Consider the following 12,581-nt stretch of genomic DNA (forward strand, 5'->3'; position numbering starts at 1 on the left):
CTGCCTGAATGAACGAATGAATGAATAACTACCTGAATGAATGAATGACTGCCTGAATGACGGCCTGAATGAATGACTGACTGCCTGAATGACTACCTGAATGAATGAATAAGTGAATGAATGATTGACTGCCTGAATGAATGAATTAATGACCTGCCTGAATGACTGCCTGAATGCATGAATGGATGGATGGATGAATGAATGAATGAATAAGGGCCGGCCGGCCGGCTTGACTGAGTGACGTCCGGCTCGCCGGCGCGGGGCGGGGGGGCGTGGCCCCGGGCCCGTCGCTAAGCGCCCGTCGCTAGGCGCCGGCCGCCGACGTCATCACCCCCGCGCGGCGCGCCCCGTCGCGGGGCGATGACGTGGCCGGGCCCGCTTCCACGTCGCCGCCAGCGGGGGGAGGAGGAAGGGAGCAAGATGGCGGAAGCGGAGGAAGGGGCGGGCGGAGGCCCCGCCGACAAGCCTCTGGTAATGGCCGTCAGCCTGGCCACGCCGAGGCGCTCACCCCGTGCCGGGCGCTGTCCTTAGCGCTGGGGTCGATCCGGGGTCGGCCCCCGGGGGGGCTCCCCCTCTCCCCATTCCACAGATGAGGCCACCGAGGCCCGGGGAGGGGAAAGGACTGGCCCAAGGTCACACGGCGGGCAGGGCCCGGGATTCGAACCCAGGACCCCCCCCCCACTGCCATTTTTCTTCAGCCTTCAGGACGGGCCAGGCGCTGTCCTAAGCGCCGGGAGAGATAAGAATAATAATATTGGTATTTACTGAGCGCTTACTATGTGCAGAGCATTGATCTAAGCGCTGGGAGAGATAATAATGTTAGTATTTGTTAAGTGCTTACTCTGTGCAGAGCACTGTTCTAAGCGCTGGGGGAGATAATAATAATATTGGTATTTACTGAGCGCTTACTATGTGCAGAGCATTGATCTAAGCGCTGGGGGAGATAATCATGTTAGTATTTGTTAAGTGCTTACTCTGTGCAGAGCACTGTTCTAAGCGCTGGGGGAGATAATAATAATATTGGTATTTACTGAGCGCTTACTATGTGCAGAGCATTGATCTAAGCGCTGGGAGAGATAATGTTAGTATTTGTTAAGTGCTTACTCTGTGCAGAGCACTGTTCTAAGCGCTGGGGGAGATAATAATAATATTGGTATTTACTGAGCGCTTACTATGTGCAGAGCATTGATCTAAGCGCTGGGGGAGATAATCATGTTAGTATTTAAGTGCTTATTATGTGCAGAGCACTCTTCTAAGCGCTGGGGGAGATATTAATAATAATAATGTTGATATTTGTTAAGCGCTTACTATTTGCAGAGCACTGTTCTAAGCGCTGGGGGAGATGATAATGTTAGTATTTAAGTGCTTACTATGTGCAGAGCACTCTTTTAAGCGCTGGGGGAGATATTAATAATAATAATGTTGGTATTTGTTAAACGCTTATTATTTGCAGAGCACTGTTCTAAGCGCTGGGGGAGATAATAATAATGTTGGTATTTGTTAAGCGCTTACTATTTGCAGAGCACTGTTCTAAGCGCTGGGGGAGATGATAATGCTAGTATTTAAGTGCTTACTATGTGCAGAGCACTCTTTTAAGCGCTGGGGGAGATATTAATAATAATAATGTTGGTATTTGTTAAGCGCTTATTATTTGCAGAGCACTGTTCTAAGCGCTGGGGGAGATAATAATAATATTGGTATTTGTTAAGCGCTTACTATGTGCAGAGCACTGTCCTAAGCGCTGGGGTGGATACAGGGTCATCAGGTTGTCCCACGTGAGGCTCACAGTTAATCCCCATTTTGCAGATGAGGGAACTGAGGCACAGAGAAGTGAAGTGACTCGCCCACAGTCACCCAGCTGACAAGTGGCAGAGCCGGGAGTCGAACTCATGACCTCTGACTCCGAAGCCCGGGCTCTTGCCACTGAGCCACGAATATTGGTATTTACCAAGCGCTTACTATGTGCAGAGCACCGTTCTAAGCGCTGGGGGAGATAATCATGTTAGTATTTAAGTGCTTACTATGTGCAGAGCACTCTTCTAAGCACTGGGGGAGATAATAATAATGTTGGTATTTGTTAAGCGCTTATTATGTGCAGAGCACTGTTCAGAGTGCTGGGGGAGATAATAATGTTGGCATTTGTTAAGCGCTTACTGTGTTCAGAGCACTGTTGTAAGCACTGGGGGAGATAATAATATTAGTATTTGTGAAGCGCTTACTATGTGCAGAGCACTGTTCTAAGCGCTGGGGGAGATTTACAGGGTCATCAGGTGGTCCCATGTGAGGCTCACAGTAGAGAAGCAGCATGGCTCAGTTGGAAAGAGCCCGGGCTGGGGAGTCAGAGGTCATGGGTTCGAATCCCGGCTCTGCCACCTGCCAGCTGTGTGACTCTGGGCGAGTCACTTCACTTCTCTGGGCCTCAGTGACCTCATCTGTAAAATGGGGATGAAGCCTGTGAGCCCCATGAGGGACAACCTGATCACCTTGTATCCCCCCCAGTGCTTAGAGCAGTGCTTTGCACATAGTAAGTGCTTAACAAATGCCAACATTGTTATTATTAATGCCCATTTTCCAGATGAGGTAACTGAGGCCCAGAGAAGTGAAGTGACTTGCCCACAGTCACCCAGCTGACAAGTGGCGGAGCCGGGATTCGAACCCGTGACCTCTGACTCCTAAGCCCGGGCTCTTGCCACTGAGTCACGCCGCTTCTCGAGTACAGTGCTCTGCGCACAGCAACGGTGCAATAAATGCGATTGAATGACAGGGACCGTGTCCAACCCGCTTGGATCCACCCCAGCGCTTAGTCCATTTCCTGGCACATAATAAGCGCTTAGCAAATACCACCATCATCGTCATTATTACGATTATTATTAGGGGGGCGGGGGGAGGAGGTGGGTGGCTGCCGAAGCCCCCCCCCCCCCCCACGAACGGTCCCCCCGGCAGTTCGCAGGCCTGGCCGACGTGTCCATATCGGAAGATGTCCCCGTGGAGGGGCAGATCACCGTCCCCATGGGACCCCACACTCCGGAGGACGACTACTCCACGCTGGACGAGCCCGTCAAAGACACCATCGTGAGTGGGTTGCCGGGGCCGGCCTCCCCCCGCCCCGATAAAACCGACGGCGGGGACCCAGCCTTGAATCTCCGTCGCCGCTCACCCGGTTGTCCGGCCCCGAGCCGCCGAGGGAGGGGCCGGGAGCTGCGGCGGGAAGCCGGCGCCCGCCCCGTGCCGGGCACCGGACCGGGCACTTGGGCATTCTGCTGTGTGCAGAGCACTGTGCCTGATCTCTAAAATGGGGATGGATAATAATGATGGCACTTAAGCGCTTACTATGTGCAAAGCGCTGGGTGAAGACTGTGGGACCACCTGATTACCTGGTAACTCCCCCAGCGCTTAAAACGGCGCTCGAATGCCATCGTTATTATTTCCAAGCGCTTAGGAAAAGCCAGTATAACAATAAACAGACACATTCCCTGCCCACAACGGGGTTAAAGTCTAGAAGGGGGAAAGACGGTAATAAGAAATCAATTATAATTATATTTATAAATATTTATTTTTAAACAGTGCTCGGCACACAGTAAGCGCTTAACGAATGCCATCGTTATTATTACCAAGCGCTTGGGATAAGCCAGTATAACAATAAACAGACACATTCCCTGCCCACAATGGGGTTAAAGTCTCGAAGGGGGAAAGACGGTAATAAATCAATTATAATTGTATTTATAAATATTTATTTTAAAACAGTTCTCGGCACACAGTAAGCGCTTAACGAATGCCATCGTTATTATTACTAAGCGCTTGGGAGAATACAATATAACAATAAGCAGACATTCTCTGCCCACAATGAGCTTAAAGTGTAGAAGGGGGAAAGACAGTAATAAGAAATCAATTATAATTATATTTCTAGATATTTTAAAACAGTGCTCGGCACATGGTAAGCGCTTAACGAATGCCATCGTTATCACTAAGCGCTTGGGAGAAGCCAACATAACAATAAACGGACACATTCCCTGCCGACAACGGGCTTAAAGACTAGAAGGGGGAAGGACGGTAATAGAAATAAATTATAATTATATTTATAAATATTCGAAGATAGAGGTGCTTGGGGCTGGGTGGGGGGTTGTATGAAGGGAGCGAGTCAGGGTGACGCAGACGGGAGTGGGAGGAGAGGAAAGGAGGGCTTAGGGAAGGCTTCTTGGAGGAGATGGACTTTCAATAAGGCTGTGAAACGGAGGGGAGTCCTTGCCTCTCGGATATGAGGAGGGAGAGCGTTCCAGGCCGGAGGCAGGTGAGGGACGAGAGGTCGGCGGCGAGACGGATGAGACGGAGGTAGAGTGAGAAGGTTAGCACCCGGGGAGCAAAGCCTGAGGGCTGGGCTGTACAAGGAGAGTTGCGAGGTGGGGTAGGAGGGGGCAAGTGGGGGAAATGTGCTTGGTTTTTGTAGAAAAATGATCCGGGCAGCCGAATGAAGCCTAGACTGGAGGAGGGAGAAACCGGAGGCAGGGAGATGGGCAGCAATCCAGGTGGCATAGGAGACGTGCTTGGATCCGCCCGGTGGGAGCTTGGATGGAGAGGAAAGAGTGGATTTTAGGGATGTTGTGAAGGGGGGACCGACAGGATTTAAAAATAAACGTTGGTATTTGTTAAGCGCTTACTATGTGCAGAGCGCTGTTCTAAGCGCTGGGGGAGATCCAAGGTAATCAGGTCCCACGCGGGGCTCCCAGTCTTCATCCCCATTTTGCAGTCGAGGGAACTGGGGCACAGAGAAGTGAAGTGACTTGCCCAAGGTCACACTGCTGACAAGTGGCGGAGCCGGGATCGGAACCCATGACCTCTGACTCCCAAGCCCGGGCTGTTGCCACTGAGCCGCGCTGCTTCTCTAGCGACGGACTGAATCTGAGGGTTCGAATGAGAGAGAGGAGTTAAGGGTAGCACGGAGGTTACGGGTCTGAGAGACGGGAGGGATGGCGGGGCCGTCCGGCGTGATGGAAAAGTCCCCGGTGGGGGACGGGGTTTGGGTGGGAAGATACGGAGCTCCGTTTTGGACGTGTCAAGGTCGAGGTGACGAGAGGACATCCGAGGAGAGGCGTCTAGGGAAAGCTCAGCCCGCGGCGGGGTTTCCGCTCTGTCGGGCAGCGGAAACAGGCGGGAAATGTCCCCAGGAGATGTGGCCGCTCTGGGCTCTTGGAAAAAGACGCGTGGCCCGGAGAGCCCAGAACTCCGGGGAAGGAACCTCAATGGCGGAGGCAGTTCTGCACCAAGCACTGTGCCGAGCGGTGGGGGAAAGGCAAGATGCCCGGTTCTGATCCCTGTCCTCCCGGTCTAAGGGGAAGGAAAACACTGATTTCATCCTCAGTTTACAGAGGACGAAATGGAAGCTCAGAGAGGGGAGACGACTGACCCAAGGTCACACAGCAGGCAGGTGGTAGAGCCCCGACCAGAGAGAGGTGAAAGAGTCGTAAGCTAGACCATCAGCTCCTCCAGGGCACGTTGTTCTGTGGCCTTCTCCCAAGTGCTCAGTACAGTGCTCTGCCCACAGTAGACTAAACTCCTTCAGTCGGTCAATCCGTGGTATTTATTGAGTGCTTCCTTTGGGCACCCCCCCCCCCCCCCCAAATGCTTGGGAGAGGACAAGGCGTCAGCTCTGACAGACATATTCCCTGCCCGCAACGAGCAATCCAGAGAGGGAGGAGGATTAAAAACGTATGTAGATTTCTATTAAATAATAATTTGACAGCCGGGATTGTGTCTGCCGACTCCCGTCCTCTCCCCAGCGCTCGGCCCAGAGTTCCGCACGCAGCAGAGCGTTAGCTCCTTGAGGACGAGGATCATTTCTACTAACTGTTGCCGCCTCCTCAGCGCGCAACATGGTATTGGTGCGTCCATTTGTTCAGTGGTATCTATTGAGCGCGCACTGTGTGCAGAGGACTAAGCGCTTGGGAAAGTACAATACAACGATGAACGGCGACATCCCCCGCCCGCGACGAGCTCGCAGTCGAGTTCTGGAGACGGTGGACGGTCGGCTCCCCGAGGGCCGGGATGGTGTCTGCTCACTCGGTCGTGCTGGCTCCGGTGCTCAGTGGCAGCGAAGGCCCTCGGTCAGGACCCCGATGGAGCGATCCGTTGATTGTGTGCGTTTCAGATGCGGGACCTGAAGGCAGTTGGCAAGAAGTTCGTACACGTGATGTACCCCAAGAAGAGCAGTGCACTCCTCCGCGATTGTGAGTGTTTGTCCGGGTTGTGCGTGCACGGTGTTTGGTAAGCGCTTACTGTGTGCCGGGCACCGTTCGAAGTGCGGGGATAGATCCAGGCTAATCGGGTCGGACCCAGTCCCTGGCCCACCTGGGGCTCACACTCTTCGTCCCCATTTTACAGATGAGGGAACCGAGGCACAGAGAAAGGGGACTTGCCCAAGTAGACAAGGGGCGGAGCCGGGGTTCGAACCCAGGTCGTCCTGGCTCCCAGGCCCGGGCTCTACCTACTGGGCCGGGGCTCGGAGGGGATCTGCTTCCCTTGACCGATCGCTGGATCTGCCCCTGGCTTCTGCTGGAGGAGGAAAGAAGTGATGAATGATATCATTTATACGCATAATAACGTTAAACGTATTATAATAGCAGATATTATATTTGTTAATAATAATGGCATTTGTTACGCGCTATGTGCCCGGCGCTGTTCTAAGCATTGGGGGGATACAAGGTGATCAGATTGTCCCACGTGGGGCTCACAGTCTTCATTCCCATTTGACAGATGAGGTCACTGAGGCCCAGAGCAGTGAAGTGACTGGCCCAGAGTCACACGGCTGACAAGCGGCGGGGCCGGGATTAGAACCCGTGACCTGTGACTCCCCGGCCCGGGCTCTTTCCACTGAGCCACGCTGTTCAGCACTTCCACTGTGCCAAGCGCCGGGGCAGATAAAAGCTCATCCGGTCGGACGCTGGCCCCGTCCCCTTCGGGGCTGACGGTCTAAGAGGGAGAACAGGGATCGAATCTCCCTTCTACTGATGAGGAAACTGAGGCACAGGCAAGGGAAGCGACTTGCCCGAGGTCACCCAGTGGGCAGACGGTGGAGCTGGGACGAGAACCCAGGTCCTCCGACTCCCAGCCCCGCGCTCCGTCCATCAGGCCGAGCTGCTTCTCCTTAAGCGGTGGACATTAGAAGGTTAGAAATGTATCCGTTCTGCCCCCGGCCCAGCCTCAACGTGTACCACAGCGCTTGGCCCTTAGCACATCTCTCCGGTGGGCGTCGCTCTCGTTATTGTCCATCGGCAGCCCCTGGGCAAAAAGCCGGTACCCGCGGGGGTCTCCCTGCCTCCACACCCCCCGAGCGTGTCCGGGCACAGGCCGGGGGGACCGACCGGTCGGCGGGCGCGGGAACCGAAGCGGTCGCCCGGCGGCCTCCGTGCCGGCCTCCTCGCGGGCTCCGGGACCCCCACCCCCAGATTTCACGGCCCGGGTGTGGTGGCGGATCTCAGTCGCCGCCAGGAAGGCCCTGAGAGCGGCCGAGCTCCCCTCCTCGCCGCTCCTCCTCGGCGGCAGGAGGGCGGAGGGGTGCTCACGGGCTGCCGTTGTCTCTCTTCCCTTGCAGGGGATCTCTGGGGCCCCCTGGTTCTCTGTGTGTCGTTGGCCCTGTGAGTATTTCCTGCCTCCCGGGGCAGCGGCGCGGGCGATGGGCGCGGTGGAGGCAGGGGAGGAGATGGGTTGGAGGGGGGCGGCTTGAACGCTGTACTCCCACCCCCTCCTAACACGGTGCTCTGACACGGTGCTCACACCTTTCCCCTCGCTTCCTCCCCTCCCGCCCCATCCCCTCCCCCCGCCGTCCTCAAGGGACTGCCGGCCTCCAGCGTGCAGAGCGGGGGCAGCACGGCGCGTCGGTTAGCAGACACAACCCCTGCCCTCAAGGGGCTGACCGTCCCGTCGGCGAGACGGGCAAAGATAACCCGTCTAGGCGGAAGTGCTAAAGCGGAGAGAAATAGACCTAAGAGCGGGGGCGGGTTGGTGAGCCTCCATGGTGACCTCCCAGCCTTCTGCCTCTCCCCGCTCCAGTCCATACTTCTCTCTGCTGCCCGGTTCCACGGAGACGGTCAGGACACGTCACCCCGCTCCTCAGAACGCTCTGGTGGTTGCCCATCGACGTCCACGTCAAACGAAAACGCCCCGCCATTGGCTTTAAAGCCCCCCATCACCTTGCCCCCTCCTACTCCACCTCGCTATTTTCCTACACCAACCCGGCCCACGCACTCTGTTCCCTGATGCCAACCTTCTCGCTGTGCCTCGATCTCATCCGTCCGGCTGCCGACCCCTCACCCGCGTCCCGCCTCCGGAACTCCCTCCTTCCTCAAACCCGACAGACGATGACTCTCCCCCGCCTCAGATCCTTGTTTAAGGCCCATCTCCTCCCGGAGGCCTTCCCAGGCCCCCCACTTTCCTCTTCTCCCACTCCCTCCTGCGTCGCCCTGACCGACTCCCCTTGTTCTTCCCCCCTTAAATAAGCACTTGTGTCCTTATTTGTCATTTATTTCTTTCTGATAATGTCAGTCTCCCCCCCCCTCTAGATTGTAAGTTCCTTATGGGCAGGGAATGTATCCGTTTCTTGTTGCGTCGTCCTCTCCCAAGCACTCAGTCCCGTGCTCTGCACACAGTAGCCTGCCGTAACGGGCCTGGGAGTCAGATCCCGGCTCTGACACGTGTCTTTCATTCAGTACTATTTATGGAGCGCTTACTATGTGCAGAGCACTGTACTAAGCGGTTGGAATGGACAAATCGGTAACAGAGACAGTCCCTGCCCTTTAACGGGCTTACGGTCTAATCGGGGGAGGCAGACAAGAACGATAGCAATAAAGAGAATCAAGATAGCAATAAATAGAATCAAGATAGCAATTGACCGCGGGCGAGTCACTTCACTGCTCTGGGCCTCAGTTCTCTCATCTGTAAAGTGGGGATTAAGAGTGCGAGCCCCATGTGGGACAACCCGATTAACTGCTGTCTACCCCAGTGCTTAGAATAGTGCTTGGCGAATAGGAAGGACCGTAATTACTATTAATCGTTAGTAGCGGTAAGCGCTCAAGGAATAGGACTGATGGATTGATGAATCCTGGGGCCTGCCCCGCTGCCCTCTCATTCATTCTTTCAGTTGTATTAAGCGCTCACTCTGTGCAGAGCACTGTACTGAATGCTTGGGAAAGTACAGTTCAACAATAAGCGGTGCCATTCCCTGCCCACAACGAGCTCAGTGTCCAGAGGTGGGGAGACAAGACGTCAGTACGGGTAAATAAAATTATAGGGGGTACATAAGTGCTGTCCCTAAGTGCTGCGGGGCCTGGAAGGGGGACGAGAAAGGGAGCAGGTCAGGGTGACCCAGAAAGGAGAGGGAGACGAGGAAAAGTGGGAAGGCCTCTTGGAGGAGGTGGGCTTTCAGGAAGGCTGTGAAGGTGGGGAGAGTCACTGTCGGATTTGAGGAGGGAGGGTGGCCAGCGAGCACCTGGGCGGTCGCCGTGGTACGTAGCCCCTGCGGCCTCAAAGGGCCGGCCAGGCCCGGCCTCCCACTTGGAAAAATGCACGGAGGGACAGCCCCCGGAGCGGGGGACGGACGTGAGCCCTGGGGGGGGACGTTTCTCGAAGGCAGGGATGGTGTCTACCAGCTCTGGCATCCTCTCCCAAGCGCTCAGTCCAGTCCTCTGCACACTGTAGACTGTCAGCTCCGCGAGGGCTGGAGTGCTGTCTCCCGACTCTACTGCCCTCTCCCAAGCGTTCAGTTCAGTGCCGTGCACACAGTAGACAGTCCGTGCTGTTGCTGGACCGATGGGGCGGTCGGCCCACCGGAAGGGGTCCGACGTGATGGACGGGGGCGGCGCCGTTCTCCCCCGTGTCCCGTCCCCCGCCAGGATGCTGCAGGGGGGCTCAGCGGACAGTAAGGAAGACGGGGGGCCGCAGTTTGCCGAAGTCTTCGTCATCATCTGGTTCGGGGCCGTCGTCATCACCCTCAACTCGAAGCTCCTCGGGGGAACCATGTGAGTCGGAGCGGCACCCCGGGGTGGTCCCCGAGAGCCCCGCCTCGCCCCCCTTCGCTCCGGGACCCTCCCCCCCCCATTCGGGACCCCGGCGCCCCGCTTCCCGTACGTCACCCTGGGAGCCCGGCCCCCTCCCGCCTCCCTGTCCGTCAGTCCAGGACCCCCCGCCCCCCAACCTGTCCCTTGCCCTGTCAGCCGCCACCTCCCGTCCATCTCCCGTGGGTTCCTGCCCCCCGTCTCTCATTGCGGGAGCCGCCGCCCCCTTCCTGTCCGTGGCGCCGGGAGGTGAACTGATGAGGATCCCGCGGCTGGCTGGGCGCCTGGGGGGGCCCTCCTGGGGCACGGACTCACGGTGCCCCCCTACACATACACCTCCGGGGCTTTACGGGCAGCGCCGGGACCGGCTGGGGTGAAACTTACCCTGGACCTTCCCGGTGGCCCCCGTGACCCCCACGCCCCTCCTCCCCCGTGGCGCGCGGCCCAGATCTTTCTTTCAGAGCCTGTGTGTGCTGGGCTACTGCATGCTGCCCCTGACGGTGGCCCTTCTGCTGTGCCGCCTGCTGGCCCTGGCCGGGCCCGGGGGGACCGGCGCCGGCCTCTTCGTCGTCCGCCTCCTCGTGGTGCTCGCCATGTTCGCCTGGTCCACTCTCGGTGGGGGTCCGCGCCCCGTCGGGACCCCCGGGGCAGCTCCGGGCGTTAGAGTGGCGGGGGCCGAGGGGGAGGCGGGAGGCAGGGTCTCCCGGGGGCTCTCCCCACCGCTCAGTCCAGTTCTGGGCCCATAGTAAGCGCTCAGCGAACATCATCCATCGAAGGCGCTTCCTGCCTCCCCAAGACCCACGCTCCTCATCAGTCCACCGCCCGGTGCCACAGACAGGAAGGCGGGGACTTCCGGGATGATAGACGGGGGTGGCGGGCTCCGGGGGTGATAGGAGGAGGAGACCTCGTCCCTACCCTCGGGGGAGGTTGCCAGTCTGCCGGGAAGACGGGACAAGGGCGCGCACTCGTGCACAGGGCACGGGGCGCACACTGCACACTCCCCCCCCCCCCCCCCCCCCCGGGCTCTTCCGACCGCTCCGCGTTCTCCGCTCCTTTTCCTGTCCAGCATCCACGGCGTTCCTGGCCGACAGCCAGCCTCCGAACCGGAAGGCCCTCGTCGTCTACCCCATCTTCCTCTTCTACTTCGTCATCAGCTGGATGATCCTCACTTTCGCGCCGCAGTGACCAGCGGACCGGGCCGCCCCTCCCAGGGCCCCGGCGACGGGGAGGGTCTGGCCGGTCGGAGATGGGGCGAGAGGGGTCGGGGCAGCGGGGCCCCCGACGCCGCTCGGCCGACCTCCGTCCGCCGGTGACCCCCTCCGGCCCCTGCCGGGGAGCGGCGGCGGGGGGAGTTGGCGGTTGGGGGGCGAGACTGTTTCTGGGAAGGCAGGCGGGGCCTCGCGGCCTCTAGGCCGGACGCTGCCCTGGACTCTTGATCAGTCCGGCCCTACCGTTGCTCCGGATCCTGGACTGACGGCCGCTCCACGTGCTAGACCAGGCCCCGCTCTGGATTCTAGATCAGGCCGCTGTCGCAGGCTGGGCTGCCGACTGGGTTGGGGGAGAGAGGATCAGGGTCCCGGCTGCCCCCACGGGGCACGTGCCAGGCAACGGTTCCTCCTGGATCGGGCGGGACCGGCCTTCCCCGGGCTGGCGCAGTTGGATTGGCCGCCGGCGAAGTGAAGCCGGGGGAGGGCGGGGGCCTACGAAAGTGGGAAAAGGGGGCATCTTGAGGGAAATGGAAGAGGGCCCGGTGTGGCTGGGAGCGCCCGGCATCCGTAGGCCCCTACCAAACGGCTCGGAGCCGGAACGGGCGTGGGCGGAGAGAGCGCACGGGAAGCGGTGCCCCGGGAAGCCAGGAAGTCCAGAGGCTCCGGGGGACAGAGGAGGCCGGCCCTGCCCGTTGTCACCCCCCCTGGTGAGGGGGGGATGATGTGCCCGGAATCAGCTGGGAGTCCCATCCTCACGCGGATCAGCCGTGGCCCCGGACGCACGGGGGGGCCACGTCCTTCCGGTGGCCCTCGAGGCCCGGACGGCTCCCCAGCCGGTGTGCCCACCGCCGCCGGAACAGCAGGGAGGCAGATGGGTCTGGTGGGCCTTGGCGTTTGCCCTCTGGGGCCGGATGGACCTGACCTTTGACCAAAGGACGAGCCCCCTCCGCCTCCATGCTGGGCTGGGTCCGCCTGACCCCACCTCCCCTTGCCCCCACCTCCGCCTCCACTCTGACCTCTGTATATAGGAAGTCTACAGGATGAGTTGTAAATTATTTGTTAATACTGAGATTTATAAATAAAAAGCATCGGAAAGGGGCAGAAGGGGTCTCTCTATGTCTCGGGTGGGGACTGCTGGAGGGGTCTGTGAGTGGGGGGTGAGAGGGAAGGGGGGTGTCACGTGCCAGCCAGCTGGAGGCTAAACTTGGGGACCGGGGGAGATTCCATATCTGTCCCTCCCACACTTCCCCCTCCGTCCTCTCCCCCAGTCTCCCCCGCCTGTGTCTGTTTCCCTCCCTCTTCTGTCCCAGTTCAGTCAGTCGATTGTATT

At 58.5% G+C, this 12,581-nt stretch overlaps 1 protein-coding gene across 1 annotated transcript; it reads left to right on the forward strand.

Moving 5' to 3' along the window:
* The first annotated feature begins 369 nt into the window (after positions 1–369).
* YIPF6 (Yip1 domain family member 6) lies at positions 370–12,352 on the forward strand. Its single transcript, XM_029067957.2, has 7 exons — positions 370–471; positions 2,944–3,072; positions 6,143–6,221; positions 7,586–7,628; positions 9,882–10,007; positions 10,492–10,658; positions 11,110–12,352. Exons 1-7 carry the CDS (start codon positions 421–423, stop codon positions 11,226–11,228), a joined length of 714 nt encoding a protein of 237 aa, XP_028923790.1. The 5' UTR covers positions 370–420; the 3' UTR covers positions 11,229–12,352.
* Positions 12,353–12,581: the final 229 nt, after the last annotated feature.

The sequence above is a fragment of the Ornithorhynchus anatinus genome, chromosome 6 (genome assembly GCF_004115215.2).
Source record: "Ornithorhynchus anatinus isolate Pmale09 chromosome 6, mOrnAna1.pri.v4, whole genome shotgun sequence".
Lineage (NCBI taxonomy): Eukaryota > Metazoa > Chordata > Mammalia > Monotremata > Ornithorhynchidae > Ornithorhynchus > Ornithorhynchus anatinus.